Source organism: Strix uralensis, chromosome 6, assembly GCF_047716275.1.
Source record: "Strix uralensis isolate ZFMK-TIS-50842 chromosome 6, bStrUra1, whole genome shotgun sequence".
NCBI classification, from domain to species: Eukaryota; Metazoa; Chordata; class Aves; order Strigiformes; family Strigidae; genus Strix; species Strix uralensis.
The window spans coordinates 3,148,361-3,166,994 of NC_133977.1; the positions used below are offsets into that span (position 1 = coordinate 3,148,361).

At 40.8% G+C, this 18,634-nt stretch overlaps 1 protein-coding gene across 4 annotated transcripts in view; it reads right to left on the bottom strand.

Annotated features, from left to right (window-relative positions):
• DRC11 (dynein regulatory complex subunit 11) overlaps positions 1-18,634 on the bottom strand; it is a 111,779-nt gene that overhangs the window by 27,421 nt on the left and 65,724 nt on the right. For all 4 annotated transcript variants that reach the window (XM_074872518.1, XM_074872517.1, XM_074872515.1 and 1 more), the window contains 5 exons: positions 17,729-17,804; positions 11,473-11,579; positions 11,164-11,259; positions 4,151-4,212; positions 1,273-1,355 (listed from right to left, as the gene is read on the bottom strand). In XM_074872518.1, the coding sequence (XP_074728619.1) occupies positions 1,273-1,355; positions 4,151-4,212; positions 11,164-11,259; positions 11,473-11,579; positions 17,729-17,804 (424 nt within the window). The remainder of the gene's footprint in view (positions 1-1,272; positions 1,356-4,150; positions 4,213-11,163; positions 11,260-11,472; positions 11,580-17,728; positions 17,805-18,634) is intronic.

Sequence of the window (18,634 nt, forward strand, 5' to 3'; positions counted from 1 at the left end):
GTATCTTCTGCTGCTGGGAAGTGAATATTCCTAATGTAACTTGGAGCAGTCCTTGTGTTGCTCTATGCTGCAGAGGAGCCAAGGCTTCAAACCTCAGGGTCAAGGGAAGATGGCCCAAAGCCATCTGAGCCTGTTTCAGAGTTTGATGTTACCAGCTGTTAATTATTATCTCCTGGCTAAGATGTGCTTTAAAAGCATCTGTGGTAAGAAATGTTTGGACAAAAGCAACCTTGAAGGTATTGGTTGGGTGAATGAAGGAATAATGAAAATCTTCCATTACTTTACTTTATGATCCTTAATGAGCATAAAATGGATGGAATTACTTGTTAATTCAGCCTTCAACAGAGTGGGCAAAGACTCTGAAGGCAATAATTGGTGCTTCTAAGAGTTTGCATAGACATGGCGTTTAGAGGTGTTGTACAACAATCTAGCTTTTCTGGCCCAGACACATACTCTGCTAACAGACAGTGGCACTGTGGCTTCTGGATGTCTGCAAATTCAAATAACGGTGGCCTTCGAAACAACTGAATCTTGAGTTTTTTGCTGCTAAGGTTTCTGTGATTTTACTGTATATCACCAAATGCTTTTGGAGATGGTGTCAGAACCCTGTGCAGCCTGCATATGGCTTTTTTTTTTTTTTCATTTGGTCTGTGTAGAGCATAGGCAAGCATGTCTGACTGCAGCTGCAGGTAACAGAAACTGGACAACAGGACTATGAAATGCAGAACTAGGTAGAGACACATCTTACTCAAATCAAAGGCCAGATATGCCTCAAAGCACTGCTCAAAGTTCATGGGCAGTCAGGGAAGTGGAGGTAAGGGGGCGAGTCTCCTCTGCTGAATGAACAAATGCTGAAGGTATGATTTTTGCTGTTCTCTGGGAAATATTCTGCATGGATTATGACCCCTAGTCTGATAGACTTGCACTGTCTTGCCAATGTCTGTCCATTGCCCCTTAAAGGATGTCCTGGTTCCACCTCAGAGTGGCGTGTGACATCCAAAAACATTCAAGGCTTCCAGGTGCTGGTGCCTGGAGCGAAGCACCAGCTTTGCAAACAGGTCCTGGTTTCAGCAGCAGAAGTGAAAGGTACTAAGCACTCTGCAGAAAGAGACTTGATTTGCATACATGGCTTTAGATATTCAAGTTTGAAAGTCCTGAAAGCGTAATTACTCTTGAACTCACTCTTGACTGGAAATAGGGGTCAGTGAACACTGCATGGCTGGAGGTTTGGTTAGATTAAACGCCATATTAGCTGTAAAATGTGTACTTTACCAACATAATCGGAGAGATTCACGGTCTTGGCTTTTATTAGTAATCCTTCTTCTGCTAGTTCCCTGTACAGAGAATCGATGGTCCTACGGACAAGAGACATCACTCAGAAATTCTAGGGCACTGTAAGTAAAAGCTCAGTCCTTCAATAACTGAACTATCTTGAGAGTTATTTATGTTTCCTAGCTTTATAAATGTGTTTTGTAGCTCAGAGGTAAAGATGATTAGTGCCATCAATATGAAATCAATAAATACTGTTTTCTGCGTTATGGTGAGGAATCTCTTTTACTACCTCACACACTGCATGGCTCCCTCTCACACCGATTCCATTACCCATTTCCAGGTGATGCAAGATCAGTTATGACTTGTGTAATAGACTCATTCATTAATACCAATTACTGGGAAATTATTTTTAAATTATACAATAATAGCAACCCTAACACTACTATACCTATTCATTTAGCTCTCCAATTAGTAGTAATGCATTAATTCTTCTTGGAATTTATTCTGTTTGCAATAGACAGCCTCATCTCATCAAGAACATACTGGGAATGACTTGATCAGAGCAACCAGTGGTTTACCTACTGCAGTGTTAGGGTAGTGCTGGCCAAGGGGGGACTGGGGGAAAACATACAGTGGAAACCAGCAGAACTTTTCCAGTGGAGTGGTTTCTTTCTCTCTTAGTGTCTGAAAATAGCTCCCAGTAACTGAGAACTTAATAGACTTCCATTTGTATCTGGTTTTCTGTTGGTATGGAAGTTCTCCACACTCTCAGAGTTCTATCTAAGTATTCATTTCAATGCATTTTTGGCACTAGGTTCTACAGATTGATACTGCCTCAAGGATGATATAAAATGAATAAGCCTGTTGGAAAGCCTTGTTGTACTGTTAGTCAAAACGATACTGATTTGAACCTTTTTAGGTCTTCCACTGTTTGTGCACTTTTCACATCCTCTTCCTTCAATATCTGAGCATTGTTTGTCTTTGTCGCTTTTCATCTTTGTCACCTATCTTAATTGGACATTCTGGTACGGCTACAATAAAAATATTTAACAGCAACTCTCAGCTGGCTAATAAAACTACATATACAATTTGAGGTCTGCAGCCTTTTTCCATTTCAGCTGGGAAGTTTTATGTTTATGCAGTGTTAGTGGCACAATTAATATAGCAGTGGTAATAAGCAAATACAAAATTTAATGCACCTTCAACAATGTTGATTTTGCCACTCTGACTCTTGCTTTCATTCTCGGTGATTTTTGTATTGAGTATGTGTCATAAAACAAGCAGAAGGTAGAATGGGACCAACCTGACAGTTCTGTTGGGAGCACGACTTCTACTTTTCCTGTCTTATTATTTTTACTGTGCAAGCTTAATGATGCATGCCCTGAGTCTCCTCCAAGTAAGTGTGCTGTGATCGGTCTTTGTCGACTAAAGCCCCCTGTGCCTCCTCCACCATACCAAAACAGAGATGAACCTGAGCTTCTGCTCGTGGTTATTTCTGAAATGCTTCCTCTTTTCCTGCTCAGCAGGGAAGAGCAAAGCATGGAGCCAAAATGCGACATAAATTCTGATGAAAAACCAGCCTCTAAAAAGCTTGTGTTCTTAAATGGCTGTATGTTGTACTAAGTTTATATATAAAGAAGAATGTATGTGCAAGAGTAATTTTAAAAGCACAGACCTTGGCACTGTTCTTGCAAGAGAGGTCATGCTCTGTCATAATCTGTGACGCATTTATTTTAAATATTTGCTTGGAGAGGTTTTTTATTTTAAAGCAGGTAAAGACATCATTGACTGATTGTGTAGTGCTAGTACCCAAATGATCTAGTCCAGGTCTTGCTATGCATGTCTTATACAAATGGATTTGTGGGGTGAATCCTGTGTGCTTTCTCCTGCAGTGATTGAGTGTGTTTGTCTTCAAGCTGTTCTCCAGCCCTGCTCTCTTGGGAACTGGGTCTGCTCCTGCCCTGCACTGCTGCTGGGTCAGCAAGTCCTAGCAGTGATATCTCTGTGTAGGTGTCTGTGTTGTGTGTACGGGTGAAAAATGGCTGGATTATCAGTGAATGCATCACGAGCCCACTGAAAATGTAATGTCAAAAGAAGAAATCCTCTCAAATCCTCCAAATAAAATAAGGGTGCTTCAAAGAGCAAAGGTACACAAGAAATTGCCAGGTCTGCCAGAACTTTTATTGATAAATAAGGCTGACTTATGACATGTACATTATACCTCAGATGTGAAGGGTGATTTATAGAGTACAGGGGCCTGTCTGCAGCCTTCCTTATCAGGCTTCAGCTGGGGTGGAAAAATCTGACAGTCAACAAAACAGCCAGGTGCTTCTGCACCTGCAGAGAGGATGGGAAGGAGGCAAACATGTCCAATATCCTGCCTAAATGTTACATGTGCTTAGCTTTGCAACTGGAATTCACCTGACTGAAGTTAGTAGAGACTGGCCCTAATGGCGTGTCGTTGCAGAATGGGGATCTTAATTTGTATCTGTTCTTGAAGATGGTGAAAAACAAGGTCTGTGCTGTGTAGCATTAAAGCAGTGTTTTGTTGTCCTGTTATTTGTGGTGCTGCGAAGCTGTTGGCCAGGCAGGGGCAGTGGGAAGGTTGTAGCATTCACTGGGAATGCAAAAAAGGTTTTAGCTAAAGTGTATCTGCTCTAAGTTTATAAAATACTTTCTTAATTATCTAGGCTTTGAATGGATTTTATAGCTGTTAGTAAAGAGGTTTTATGTATTGTAGGGCTCTTGATGCTGGTAGGCGTAGCAGTGTTGAGATGCTCCTTGTGTAAATAAAACCTAAAAGGGTTGATAGCATATCTAATGCAAAGAGGATGCAGTCTCATTGTCTGAATCTCAGGTAAACAAGTTCTCTCTTTACCTGTCAGGAGTTAGATCTTCCTCCATCTCAGGTATCTTTTTCCTCATGACCGTCTTTTTTTTCTGAGGACCACAAAACCAGGCAGGAATTAGTGACCTTAGTACAGATATATATATTTGAATGTACTGAAGCAAAGTGAGGGCCAGAACAGCAAATGTTTCAGTGTTTGAATGTGGCCTTTGTTACTGAAGGAACCCAAAGGGAAAAATCATATTCTTGAATGCTCTGAGGGAAGGAAGTCATGTCCCTGTTTATAAAAGCACAGATGTTCTCAAGTGCCTCACCAAGGCACAGGAGAGGTGGAGCACCCCTGGGCTGAAGAGCTATGTCCAGCCTACGAGTCTCATGCAGAGCCTGTGGCAGGTACCCTTGAACCGGGCTCTGCATGAAGTAACCTGGTGGCTGCTGCTTTCTCCTAGAATACAGCTGTTGAGGGAGCCTGTACACCTGATCTGCAGCTGCCACCTCCCCAAGAGCACCGTACTTCCAAGCCATCAGTCCTGCTTCTTCCAGTGTAGGCTGTATACAAAAGATTACCAGGGTCATTTGCTCAGAGAGAAAACTCTTCTCTCCTTCCTTTTTGGAGCATGACTCTGTAGTTGAGTGGGTATGGCCCTTACCCAAGAGGGAAACAGGAAGGAAAAGGGTGTGGGGTCCAAGTAACTGCTCCAGAGACTGTTCAAGCTTTTTTTTTTTCACGTTGGGGTAAAATATATAGGCAGCTTCCTTGAGGGTCACACAGGGTGCTTACAGCTGGACCAGGACCCAAAACCAACCCTCCCGAGTCTCTGGCTAGTATCCTAACCATTAAATATCCTTCTGCCTTCTCTTTCCTAATACCTCAGGGAAGAAGCTTGAAGAGGTCAGAAAAACACGACCTGCTCTTCTCTTGATATTTTCACCACACTTTCACTATGGGAGGGCTTTGACTTGTGTGACTAGTTTCTTTACACACTGCAAAAAACCCATGGAAAACATAAATAAGAAAGATGTGAATCAGTGATGTCAAGCGCCTCCATTAATTAACTGCTCACAAGCCATAAATATGATTAGGGATAATTAGTAGTGGAGAGGGCATCATTAATCCATGTTAGTGCCCACCACTGGTGTCCATACTTAAGTTCTGCAAAGCACTTTAGAATGACTTCAGTGGAACTATTTACACCATGACATTTGTGCACCGTGGGATTTCTTCAACGGCTTAAATTTAAGCATGTGCTTAAATGCTTAGTTGATCAAGACAGCTTATTCTTTCCAAAAGTTTACATTCACTTTCCTGGGAATACAGTCGTTTACTTTATTATTTTTTTTTTTTAATAGCGAATACTTCTGCAGAGCTCTAGAGGCTATGTTGTTCAGTTAAAAAATCCTGTCCAATTATCTGGAAAATGCTGTGGTGGCTTTTTTTTTTCTAGAATGGATCAGTAGTGTCCAGAAATATATCAACTGTAAGTTTTCAAGGACAGTCGCAATGTAAATAACCTATGGTTCAATCACCTGTTAGTGTTTACAATACACAAAGATCATCTAGATGAAAATGTAAATTAAACCCAGAACTATATGGGTAAGCTAACTGGGAAAAGGTGATGTTTTTATGTTTTGGATTAGAATAATGCAAATAACTCTGTATCTGCAGAACTACACCTCAGGTTTCTTTACATAAATAAGCTTAGCAGCAAATACTTGTTAGAATGTGCCAGTGGGGTTTTGTTTTAAAGGAAAGGAATGGGAAGAACAAAGCATATGTCATGCTGTTTTAACAACTGAGGAAATACTGAGACTGTCAGCGGTTTATTTCTGCTGTTCCTCCAGCTTTGTCTCTTTAACCTTTCTTCCAACAAGCTAGAAATTACATATCATGAGGTCTGACTGGGGAGAAAAGCTCATTTCTACCTATGTAAAGACACTAAGCATATGTTGAATTTATTGGCCAACTGGTATTGTCCTCAAGGCAGCTTCACCAATAAAGTAACTCCAGAGCAAAACAAAAATGAACTATGCAGGGGAAAAATGTGTTTTCCTAATTAACATCAGCATTTATGGGAAATTTGGCAAACACTGAGATGCGATAAGGGGAAATATGAATTGTAGACAATGGCTTTCCTCCAAAATGTCTTATTGGGAACTGCTTATATTTAGAAAATGATAATGTTTAATGAATGTGAACATGCTCATCATTTATAACAGAAATCTCCTTGTTTCTATCTCTGAAATGTCAGTCTAGCTTCTGTGTAGCCATCCGTTTACTCGGTTATTTTCTGCTTTGATAAGTCACATGTAGTGAACTGCATTAGCTATTAGCTGGCAGATGACAGAAGACTGCCTTCCGTGCTCAGTGTGGTATCTTGTCTTACTGTGTGGGCACATGAAAATGTTTTGAGTAGCGCAGAGGTTGCTACGAGAAAACGCAGAGCTAATTTCAGTCCAGATTCCAGAGTAGAGCGTCTCTGGCACCAGAAGGTAGAGGGTAGCCAAAATGTCTCATTGAGAGAATTGTTCCACATTGGAACTGCAGGATCTGTGTCACCCTTTGGCTGTGATCACACAAGTCCTGCTGCTATCGGTTGTTTGCAGCTACTACCACCAACTATGTGGAAAAGTAACGAGAGGAAAGCACTCCTGTGATTTAAGGGAAATGACAGCGTATAGGCAGCAGTCTGTGAAGTGAGTGAGTGGATTCCTTGGATCATGGGTGATGCCTGGATGGGAGGCTGAGTAAGTGCAGATTTGCATTGTGTGTGTATCTGCTCTGGGTTGAGAAATCTTTTTCTGGCAATGCCAAGATACAGAGAGTAGTCTCTGATACTTGCACTAAAAAAGTCCTTAGACAAAGATGTTCCCACTGATAATTAAGCTCTTGCTAAATGAGGGGCTCTGATCTGTAATCCCTGTTGGATTTAGCTATAGCATCCAAAGAGGTTCCAGCCCCCACAGCTGGCTGAGAGCTCTGAGTGCTAATCTCCATCAGCTACAGAAAATCCAACACGGGTTGTTAATCACTGTCCTCAAACCCACCCTTTCCTCAGTTCTGGCCCAGCCTGTCTTCTGGGCTTATTCACTATGGCTCTTCTCTTATCAAGTCTCCAGACTGATGTCAATATTTTTGTCATAGCTATTGCTATAGTTAACCTCTTGTGGTTTTCTTTGTTTCTGTCTGGATGCATCAGAAAGGGGATATCCAAAGCCACACTGAGATGCTAGCAAGGCCTATTTCAGAAGCAACTTTTACACACTCAGGTTCCCATGTCCCCTCTTTCTGTTTTTTCTGAATTCTGGCCATGTCTTTGTCTATGTGTGGGTGTGTGGTTGCTTTACCTGCAGTGGGATCGGAAACAAATCCTTGGGGGAGCAGAGCAGGAAAAGCAGTACAATGGGCTTGATAACAAGCACTCTGATAAGCACTCAAATGTAACTTCCAGGTCACTAAATGCAGAGAGCAGATCTGTCAGCTCTTATGTTGGGTGGAAGCCAGTTTAAAGAAGTTAGGTCTGTGCTGGTTTACTTGGCTGCAGATTCCTAACAGAAAGACACTTGGCTGTAAGCCCTCTGCATACCATGGTTGGGTACATGGCATCCATCTAGAAGAAGTACTTGTGAAGCTGGTGGGTTGTGTTGAGCCACCCAAATCAGAAGCTTGGGCTGAGAGCAGAAAGGGGTGTACTCAGAACAACAACACTTCACTGAAAAGTTTGCGCTGGCACGAGGATGCCACCAACTTTTTAGAAATCAACTACTTTGGTAAATGATAGTCCTGTCTCCTCCACTTCAGGTGCTTTATAAAAGGCTTCTCTAGGCTGTGTGGGGACTTAGACCTTCTGACATCTCTTTGCCAGCTTTCCTAGACATCAATGCCATATCCCTCACTAGGAGGTAATCTCCCTTCAAATCTTTCCTCAGCCTGTTTTTACACAGGTTCTTACAGTACCAGCTTGCTGATCCATGGCTGGGCGGATGACAAGCTGCCACTGTACACAGCGAAGAAAAATGTAATTTGCAGCAGAGCTGAACCACATTCCTTTGTTTCTGTTGTATCCTCATCCCCTCTCCTGTGACAGTCAGATTAAGAGCTATCTGAAACAATTGGAATCCAGCACAGTGGGCCTCTTAATGAGGACACTTGTGCTCTATACCCCATCAATGCTGGACCATAAGGACAAATAATAGTGGGACAGTCTGTGGTGTGAGATGCTTCCAACATGGATAGAGGCACAGGATCTGTGCCTCACACGACAGCAGTGTGGCTTGCTGCATATTATCAGAAAAAGATTTGGGTTGGAAGGGACCTTAAACACCATCTAGTTCCAATCCCCTGCCATGAGCAGGGACACCTTCCACTAGATCAGGTTGCTCAAAGCCCCGTCCAACCTGGCCTTGAACACTGCCAGGGAGGTGCAACCTAATTAGTTTAGGTATTTCCAGACCAGTCTACTGGTCTGAAGACCTATTTGTACTGAGAAGAGCAATCTGCCTTTCCACCCAAGATGATTCTTCCACAAAGGTGGCAAAAGAGCTTTTTATCTTCAGGGGCAATAAGAGCAATTCTTGGTAGGGTTAAGTGTCACCTTTTAGCATTAAGTGGTATTTGAAGGTTTGGGAGTCAGTGATAAAGTTCAGCCTAGAAAGCAGACTGCATGGAAATAAAGGAGTGGCCTACTGATATGCCTGGAGCTGTTAAATTTTGTTTATTTAAGATTTGAGACATCTGAAACACTGACTGGGAGGGAGTTTCTGCTTTTCCTTTAGAGTGCAATTCTAAAATGTCCTTGCTGAATCACCCACAAAAGGGGCTTCCAAACAGAATTTCAAACTCAAATTACCTCTTGTGGGTAAGACAGGTTTGTTTGTTTTTTTTTAATATGGATTTGACAGAATTTTTAAAAGTTGTAAACTACTTATCCTAAGGTGTGCTTGAAAAGGCAGAGGACATCTATCCTGAACACCCCTGGGTAATGACTATTCCCTGACAATGAAAAAAGCCCTAGTTCTACTGGGGTGTCTACCTATGAAGAATGTAGAAGAAATCCCTCCTTACAACAGACAGGAGGCCAAATGTGGCATTGTGAATTTGGGGTAACTGCCCCTAGGCAGAAAATTCCATTTTTAAGAGTTCAACTTAAAAAAATTACGCTTGCTACCCATTCCCCACTGACAGAGTGCAGACAAAGGTTTGACTTCTCTGAAGAATGTTGAATCCTTCTAAGAATGCTTTTCTTTGCAGAATATCCCTTTTGGGTGAAAAAAAAAGTTTTACATTGTGCTCCAGATGTATTCATGGCTACGATGAGAATCCAAGCCTGCTGTTATTTCACATTGCATAGTTGGGGGGGAGACATATGGGACCTAGGATGTGGTAATACATGCCTTGAAGTACTGGAGGCTTTTTGCTGAATAACAAATGAATAAGCTGCTCCCAACACTTGCCAGCTCCTATTAGTTTTGTTATATAGGCCAGATTTTCATAAAGCACACCTGAAGTATGTCTGCACAGATATGTGCACACTGTGTTGGTTTATGGACTGAGATATTTATGCAAACGCTAATTAGAAAAGGCCTTTGCCAATGCCAATTGGACATTTCAAATAGTTCTGCACAAGGAAGATGTGTTTTGGCTAAAACTGGATACCTCCTTCCATTCCCCACCCGTAAAATAGAACCGTTTTTCTTCAGAGAAAATCTGTAGGGAACTTGTATTATTTAATTAGTACTTCTTTCCTCTCTTCTCCCCTCCCTCATTCTCTCAGGCTACTGGCACAACTTGGGAAAACAAAAGTTAAATAACCTCCCTCCACCCAAAACCATTCCAACGCTATATTGAAGGAGGAAAACCCCACCCCAGGATAAAGCTTTGTAATTCCAATGTGACATTTTGAAGCAGAGTTTTGACCAGCTGACCCGAATGCATCTGCCCACGGCAACTTTGGGAAGATTGGTGCAATATTTTGTCTGTATATCTTAAGCCACCCTATTTTTGAAACAGATTTAACAATCCAATTGGTGTCGGATTTCAGAGTCGCTCCAGTCTTGCATTATTAAATTGTCCCTGTACGTTTGTCAGGTGAAAGAGCATTTTTAAAGATAACTTGAGTAGAAGTACTGCAACAGCAAGCATTTGCATGCTAAATGGATTATAGAAATAAAATACAACATGAGATTAGGGTTGGCTATTTGCCCTGAGGATTTTAAGTGGATCTCCTGATTGAACAGTAGGGTTTGTAAGCTTTGAGTTATTTTGCACTGACATGATCTATAGTTTAGATGCTTGGGTGAGGGATTTGGGGAACCACAAACTGTGGAATTCTGCATATGGTAATACTGTGAAACTAGATGTGAATGTGACACGTGCTGTGTTTCAGTGGGTAACACACATTAAAAATAATGTATGTCTTTAACTTATTTTATATGCTTAAATAAACTTGGATTAATTGCAAGTTCCCAACCCCTTCAATAATAAGTAGTAACACAATTAAACAATGTGTACCTGGCTTTATGTGATATATGTGCTGTTACAGATAAATGAAAGGTTACACCAGAACATTCAAAGTTAATTTTTTTGGTGTACAGTTTTGAAACCAGTCCTCATTTAGGAGAACAGCCTGCAGCTGGAAAACTTACTGGCACCCAGATCCATCTTGGAAAACTGTATTAATCTGAAGCTGTCACCTTAAAGAGAAGGATTGCTTGGATTTTCCTGTTTGACTGGACCAGAGGATTTCAAGAGGGTGTGTATCCCTTTTGAAAATCTGACCTATCCTCTAATGATTTATCTCTGGAATAGTTCAACATGTCCTAAGCAGTATTTATAAAGTTCAAGGAATAATAACAGCTAAAGGAAAAGGCCCTGAAAAAAGCCACAGGTGAATAAATTTTTAAATGTTTCTGACTTGAGATTCAGTCAATGTTTAGGGTGGACATTTTGATACTGGTATCTGTGAGACTAGGGTTTGCACTGAATACCGTGGTATCTGGGCAGAAAGGGAGATTTACGCTGAATTCTCCCAACTTGCTGCTCTTACCTTTTCACCTTTTCTTCTTTTTTTCTGTTTGTCACTCTTCTCTCCATCCACAGCCAGTTTGAGATTCTCCAGTTTCTCTTGCATCAATTCATCAACCTAATCAGACAAACACAGCTGAATTTTTCTAAGTCTTCTGTTCTGCCACCACACTTCAGACAAACGTTCAGCTAAACAAGCGTTAAAGCAAAGAACAGATAGTAGGGAGTCTGGAAGGAGGTAAGGTCTATGCCAGGGCCAGTTCTTACAGCTGTAGAGAAATATACACAGGCAATGCACATTATTAGTGTCCTCCTACTATTGTAAGCACACCTGCACTCTGATCTCTTCCTCCACTTCTTCCCGTTTCTCTTCTTTGATCAGCTCCGGGTCATGATCCTGGAGAAAATCCCATCCCTCATCTCTGTTCTGCCAAATGGCTGTTATCCAAAAGACAGAAGAAAGGGGAAAAAAGTTACAGAAGCCATTGGTTTCTCCATCTGCTTCTGGAGGCAAAAAATAGGTAGTTGTAGGCAGCTTTTATTAAATTATTAGCTGTATGAAAGTATCAGGCTCTAGGGACCCTTACCAAGTTCAGAGCAGTGTTGTGTTAGGATCTGTAAATCTTGAGGTTAACTTTTTTTGCCTTGGGCTATAAATTGGTATCAGATTTCAGGAGGATAATGGGATATGGAGGCTGTCATTTTCTGGTTGTAAAACTGAATACCTGGAGTGTTGTTCATCTTTAAGAGCAGGTAGTACAGTATTGGCTGAACCATATCGTGCCTGCCGTTGGCATTCTTCTTCTCTCTGTTTAATAGCATAGTGCTTAAATCTTTACCATGAAGAAGTCCCAAAGATGGCTCCTGTCCTGAGGAGTGTGGTCTCTATGCATGTCTCTTGGCTGGCATAATGCAGGCTTGGGGACCAAGGGAAGGTGTTTAGTTTAAACCAGGGAGTTTCCTTGTTCTCTCCTGCTCAGTTATCTAATGCTAAGTTAAAGCTGCTGCAACCTTGTGAGTTAGCCTTTGTAGTAATTCACATGAGGCTGAAATATGGGCCAGGAGTACTGGTACAGGCATAAAAGCCTGCACAGAGAACATGGAAATGGGAGTGTGAGGGCACAGTGAGTCTGTGACAGAGCAATAACCTGCATCCACCCCACAAGTGACATACAGCCACACAGAGTTTTAACTTTGGGGAGTTTTAAGCTTGATGCAGTAATTGAGAGGCAGTCGAAGTCTCTTCCAAAAAGAGACAAGGCCCACCTGATATAGCACCTCTATTTCTTAGGGTTGTGTAAAGGATAAACAATGAGACCTAACTTCAGGAACAAAGCAAGCTTGTGCAAACTGATGATCAAAAAACCCACCCCCTGTTTATCATAAAGTAGCTAATGATCCTGAGGTGCAGTTTTTTATTTTTGTTGAGGCGAACCGCAATTTGCTCTTTAGAAAGAAAACTAAATTAAGTCTGGCAAGCTCAGTGCATATCTGAATTCTCTGCTCTTAGCAAAAGGTACCTTTTTTATTGGAAATGTCTCCCTTCTTTCTACAGTTTTTGAGCTAATTTGAAGGAAGACAAGTGATATCTTGCATTTCCTTGCATTTCAAGCCCTGATAGTATCTTTATAAATGACAGCTAATCTCCAGCAGTATGTGCTAATTCAATTTCCAGATGATTTAAAATGACAGCTTTCCACTTCAAGACATAGGCTCCATTATGAACCTGTTTTGTACAGGGTACTCTTTCCTGTACCCACTGCCATTTCTAAGGCACTATAAATTCAGGAAGGTTTTCACAGTACCCATAGGAGATCATTCAAGTTTTAGTCGAGTTAATATAGTACTGGCTGCTATTTCCATCCCCTACAAATTTCCAGAGTCCAATTACGTGCAGAGTATTTGTGGCTTTACACATAGGGAATAGTTTTTGCAGGTGAGTAGTCTTAATTTCATAACTGAAAACAGTAGAGATGGAGAAGGGCAGTGGATTTTTTGGTAATGAGGAAAGAAACTCAAAGGTATAGACATTAATTTCTTTAAATTACTTGCGGGTCATCAGATGGCATGACAGATGTCACGTAGTATTTCAAGAGGGAAAGCTGATTTGCCCTAGTTAAAAGGTACCTCCTCCAGGGTTACCAGCCTGGAATTTCAGCCTTGGGGAAAGGGGATGTTACATGGGAGTTATGTGAATTTTTAAATGCTTTCCTCACTGGGTCAACAGGTTGCAAGTGCTATGTTTTCACAGGAGTACTAGGTTTTAGGTATTTATTTTTCATAGAGGGATCTATAGATTTTTTTACTGTTTTTTTCATAATTGTTTATTGTCATTTTGTAAATTGATTAGTGGTTAATATCCACTGCAGGCAAACCGGTGACAGTCCCCACAGATTAGGCAGCTGCCTCTGATACTACCTGGCAATGAGTTTTCTGAGTGCTATATTAGCCACTAGGTTAGAGGTCCCTAATTTTAGAAGAGATCAGTAACTCATAGGTGTTAGATGCTATGTTGTTCTTTTATAGATCAACAAAATATTTCAAAGTTATTTCTAAAGTAAGGTCAGGAGGCTAAGGATGTTATGTTTTCACTGGCTGGTCAAAAGAGCCTGGTATTTTGTTACAGACAGGGTCCTCCAGCAATGGGAGCTATTTTTGTGCGTGTGTGTACGCAGTGCAGTTTATATCACCTCCTCTAAAATAGTGCATGGTTATCTTTGGATTATTTTATATGCATACCTCTCTAGCTCAGAACTCAAAAGACAGCCCAGTCCACTAATGTGACTGCTAACAACGCCAGCATTAGATTTTACTCTGAAGACTAGTAGGTAATTCCAATATCCCTGAATTTCAGCGAACAACTTGTGACTAATAATTGAAATATATTTATCTGAAGCATGAAGCTTTTTTAACATTACGACTTTCAATCTCCTGGTAAAAGGATTTGAATCCTTTAATGCCTGGTTAAAAAAACATAGTATCACCACACCTTAAAGTCTGGGCCAGGGAGTATTTGGGTTGAACTCAAATATCCTCTGCAACACTGAGCAAGTCATAAATATCAACTCGCCATCTGTATAGTGGGGGGGATAGCACATTGCTGCCTCACAGCACAGGGTACTGCAAAAACAAACCCTGGGAAGGTGAAGGTAATGAATCTGACTGCTTACATTTGTTCCACATAAACTCTTGCTGTGCCAGTGTAAAAGTAGATGTCACACAGAAACTGGCTGTTTCCAACATCAGTGTATAAAGAAAGTGTTTTAGGTAGAGCTTGGCAAATGTAGTTTAGCAACTAGCAAAACTGCTACCTACAGTTCTAGAAGAATACAAATCTTCATGAATTCCAGTGAAGTTTAGGTAGTAGTTCTAGCTTGGTAGAGGAGAAAAAAAAATTGGGGTGGAAAAGTCTGTAACTGAAATGCTTAGATATTTGTGAAAACTGATCTACATATTTTTAAATATTTAAGTAACCTAAGAACAAAGTAACCAGTTTCAGGGGATGGGATGACTTTCTTAATGGTAAGTATTGGGGGTGTATGTGTGACTAAACAATGTTTGTGGTTTTAGGTAAACTTTAGACACACTCATAAGGGTCTTTATCAGATGCCTACAATGGAATAAATTATAAACCTTTCTTAATCAAGCTCCCTTCAATAATGTTTTCAAGATAGATGCAGTAATAAATTTGAACTTCTGTGCAAATTGTTATAGTAACGGAGCTATTTCTTACATAAGAATAAAGTTCCTAGAAAGACCAAACTCAAACCTCTTTTTTCCTAAAAAAATTCTGCTACTGAAATGAAAGCAAGATAAAATTAAAACAAGAAACTGCTTACACTATTCTGGTCAGAAGTTATTCTAGATTTGATTCTGGAGGCCTTGAAAAAGGAACCTTATCCATGGCCAGATTGAAAGCAAACTTATTCTGAACCACCACCAGGTAGTATTGTGATAGTGTCCTGTAATAAAAAGCACTAAGTGCTTGTGAATGAGGCAGGGGATTGTGCTGCATGGAGGAATTAACAGCTGTTTACTGAAAATAAATACGGTGTTGAACAGACTTGGTTCACTAGAAGGAAAAAAACCCACATGAAGTTCAACTGAACAGCTATAGACTCTTACAAGTGCATAAGACAGAACTGTAGCTATTCTTTGAAGCTTGCAAGTGAGCTCTTTCCACTCTGAGGATTTCTGGTTGTGCTCTGTGTAGAAAATGGTTCCTTCTTATGTGCTTTTAGAGCTAGGGGAGTAGCTGTCAGCTCTGGCAGGATGGGCTGGTGATGAGCATCGGTGTTTAATTCTGAATGCCAGGCTCGAGTCTTTATCTATCACAAAAGGATGCTGCCCGTGCCTGACCTACCTGAGCACATTATTGCGGTGTACCTGCAAGTGCTGCCAGTACATAATGGGGAGATGGAGGTACTCATGCTGACTGGCTTTAGGCATCCCAATTCAGGTGCCTGAATAGGAACACAGGCTCCACAGACAGTTAATAGGCTGTGGAGTTGCCCCTGGGAGGCCTTATGAGATATACAGGAACTCAAGACCCTCAGTTCAGCACTCACCTTCATGCAAAAAGTTAGCATGAGTAACCCCAATATGTTATATACTTGCAGAGCTCAAAGCAGGTATCTTGTTAGGAATGGCAGTACTGGTGTTTAGATACAGTTTGGTGACAAACATGTCCCCCATCCTCTCATGAACCTTCTGCCTTGTTATTACTTGAGATAGTTGCGAAATTTGGGAGTCTCTGTTCCTATTAAACTAACCTATTGACCTCTGCAGTGTTTTTACTCCTAACGCTGGCATCCACTGCCATGTCGGGAAGCGCTGTTTAAACCCTCTGTGGGAAGTTACAGCCCAACATGAAGGAGAGTATATGGGTACAGCCTACAACTTGGAGGAGAGTTATTTGCACAAATACAAGGAGTTTGTGAATTCGCAGTTCAGCATGGTATCGAAGACTGTTAGACTGTAAAGCCTCAGCAGGGGATCCAAGCAGCACTGTGGGAGCACTGGAAAGCAGCTACTACATCACCTCCTCATTAGCAGAGTGCTGATGAGCATATTGCCAAGCCTACGTAGCAATGTGAAACCCTCCTGCCCTCTTGTTGCTATTTCACAACGGGTAGGGCCTCTACACTGCTCCTTTATGGCTCTCAGGACTTGCTGGATGGGAAACACTGGTCTTGCTATTGCTGGTCTCCAGTTGCAAGGTGCCATTTTGTCCCGAGTGCTTAGAAAAGCAGAAGTAAAGTTCTTGGCCAGTTAAGGAAAGAAGCACAGATTAATGTGATCCTTATTTAAAACTCTTGCTGACTTTAATGGGGTTCTGACATAGCATTCAAGTCTGGGATGAATAACTCCTCTTTAGCCATAAAACTGCTTTATGATTTATAATGTGTAAGAAAATCCTAATTGATAGAAGTCAGAGATCAGGCAAAACTGTGTTGGTGTGTATTTAGAAAGTAAGTTGTAAACTACTTTCTCTCCAGCCAACCCAAATCAGGCAGAAACCCTGATGTCAGTAATTTGTCAGCAGGAGGGAATAATGGAGACTTTTCATATGAGGAATTTTAGCAAGCCCCCTACTCTGCAGAGCAGGGAGCAAAAATTTTTAATTGTTTGAAATCAAATATATGCATGAAATATAGCAAAAATAACCCTGAAAGCTTTGATCAGACAAACTGTACAACTGAGAACTTCAAAGGTCAGACAAGCCAAACTAGAGTGCTATCATGCTGTTCACTTACAGTTGATGGGACAGATGCTCCTTTCCATTTCAGGCAAGTGCATGACTTCCTTGCTCACTGCCAGGCCCAGCACAAGTAATTGCTAACTCACTTGTGTATTAAGGGCACACACTGAAGACAAGTGGTTAGAGATAGACAAAATCATCAGGTGTAGAGGAGAGGGTAGAAGAGATATGGAAAAGAGCAAGATGTCCTTTTGTGAAAACCACTTTTTAAAATTTCAAAACCCCTACTTTTGGATGCTTTCTCAAAGTGAAGAAACAGCCAGTCTCCTAGCTGTGAGTTGTGTTTGTTAAGTTGTACACACTTTGAATGAAGGAAGTGTATTCATGGTCCAGCAGCATTTTTGTGCCTTTGCTTGAACAGATGATCCTCCTACTGAAAAACGTAATCAAAAATAATTTGACTAGCTGTAGTTTGTGTAGGTGAATGAATCTATGGACACTTTCCATGAATGAGAGGAAGACAGGATAAAGAGTTTCCAGGAGCATGAAAACATTGATGCTGAAGCCTGATCTACAGAATAGGGCTTCTGAACTATTTGCTATTCAGTTGTCATTTTGTTGTCCTCAGAAAACCCAAGAAAGCCCCTGCATGAACATCAAAGCACTTTGGTTTTAGTTTGGCCACTTTCACTTATATAGATGACTCCTAAGAAGACTCGAGGTACTGACAGACACCCTCCCTAAATACCGTTTTTATCTAATGTCCTCATTTCTATAATGTTCTGTAGTTTGGGCGGCTGCACTATTTGACCTTATAGGAATGACATTCAGATTAAGCTGAATTAGAAGAACATTCCAGCTGTAATTGTTATCTTTTTCTACTGACCTTTGTATTGACTGTTTCCTTCCTCCATTATTGAAAGGAAATTACTGGGAGCCATTTTCCAGCCTTCCTCCTCTTCCTAGAGGAGCAGGGGGGCATGGCGGGGTGAAAAGAAAAAGCAGAATATTAAGATGTAGAACCTTTGCAAGTACAAAAAAGTGTCATAGTTTTCATTGGATTTTTATAGATTTGGTTTAATTTGAGGAATAAAATGCTGCTGTCTCATCAACAAAAATCTTCCTAGAAGGCTATAAGGAAGTTTTATCCCATTGAGAGAAGAGAGGGGGGTGTCTGTTCATCAGTTGACCTACTAAGGTCACAATAATTAAAGTTAGGCTTGTTTGAACATGTAATATAGGTAGGAGACTTGCAACATGTAAATGAAATTACTTTGCTATTTGAAAAAATAATCTTACTGTAGGGCTGCTTCCCCCCCCCCCCCCCCAAAAAAAAAAAAAAAGAATTCCCAACTTGTGGGTAATTCAAAACTGTTGAAACCTCATTTTAATCTGTAATCAGAAAGAAAAATAGTGATCTTGGTGTATCTTGCAAAACAAAATATTTTGTTTCAACTTTATCAAAACATTCTGACATTTTCCTCTGTAAATTCAGTGACATTGACATGTTCCTGAAATAGTTTAATTTCGCTGAACCAGTATTTCTGATGGAAAAACTTGTCAGAAAATGATGAAAGTTTCTTCATGTTGTATCAGTCATAAGTCCTCAAAATGCTATAAGGTAACAGTTATTAGTGGGAAATTAGATAACTGTTTGGGGAGGAGATGAACACGGATTTATGCAAGACAACACAAGTTGTATCAGACTGTGCTAACCAATGTGTAGTCTGTAACCTACTGGTTATCAGTAAGAGATAAAGTGTAGTTCTTAGAATAAGTGAAACAAAACCCT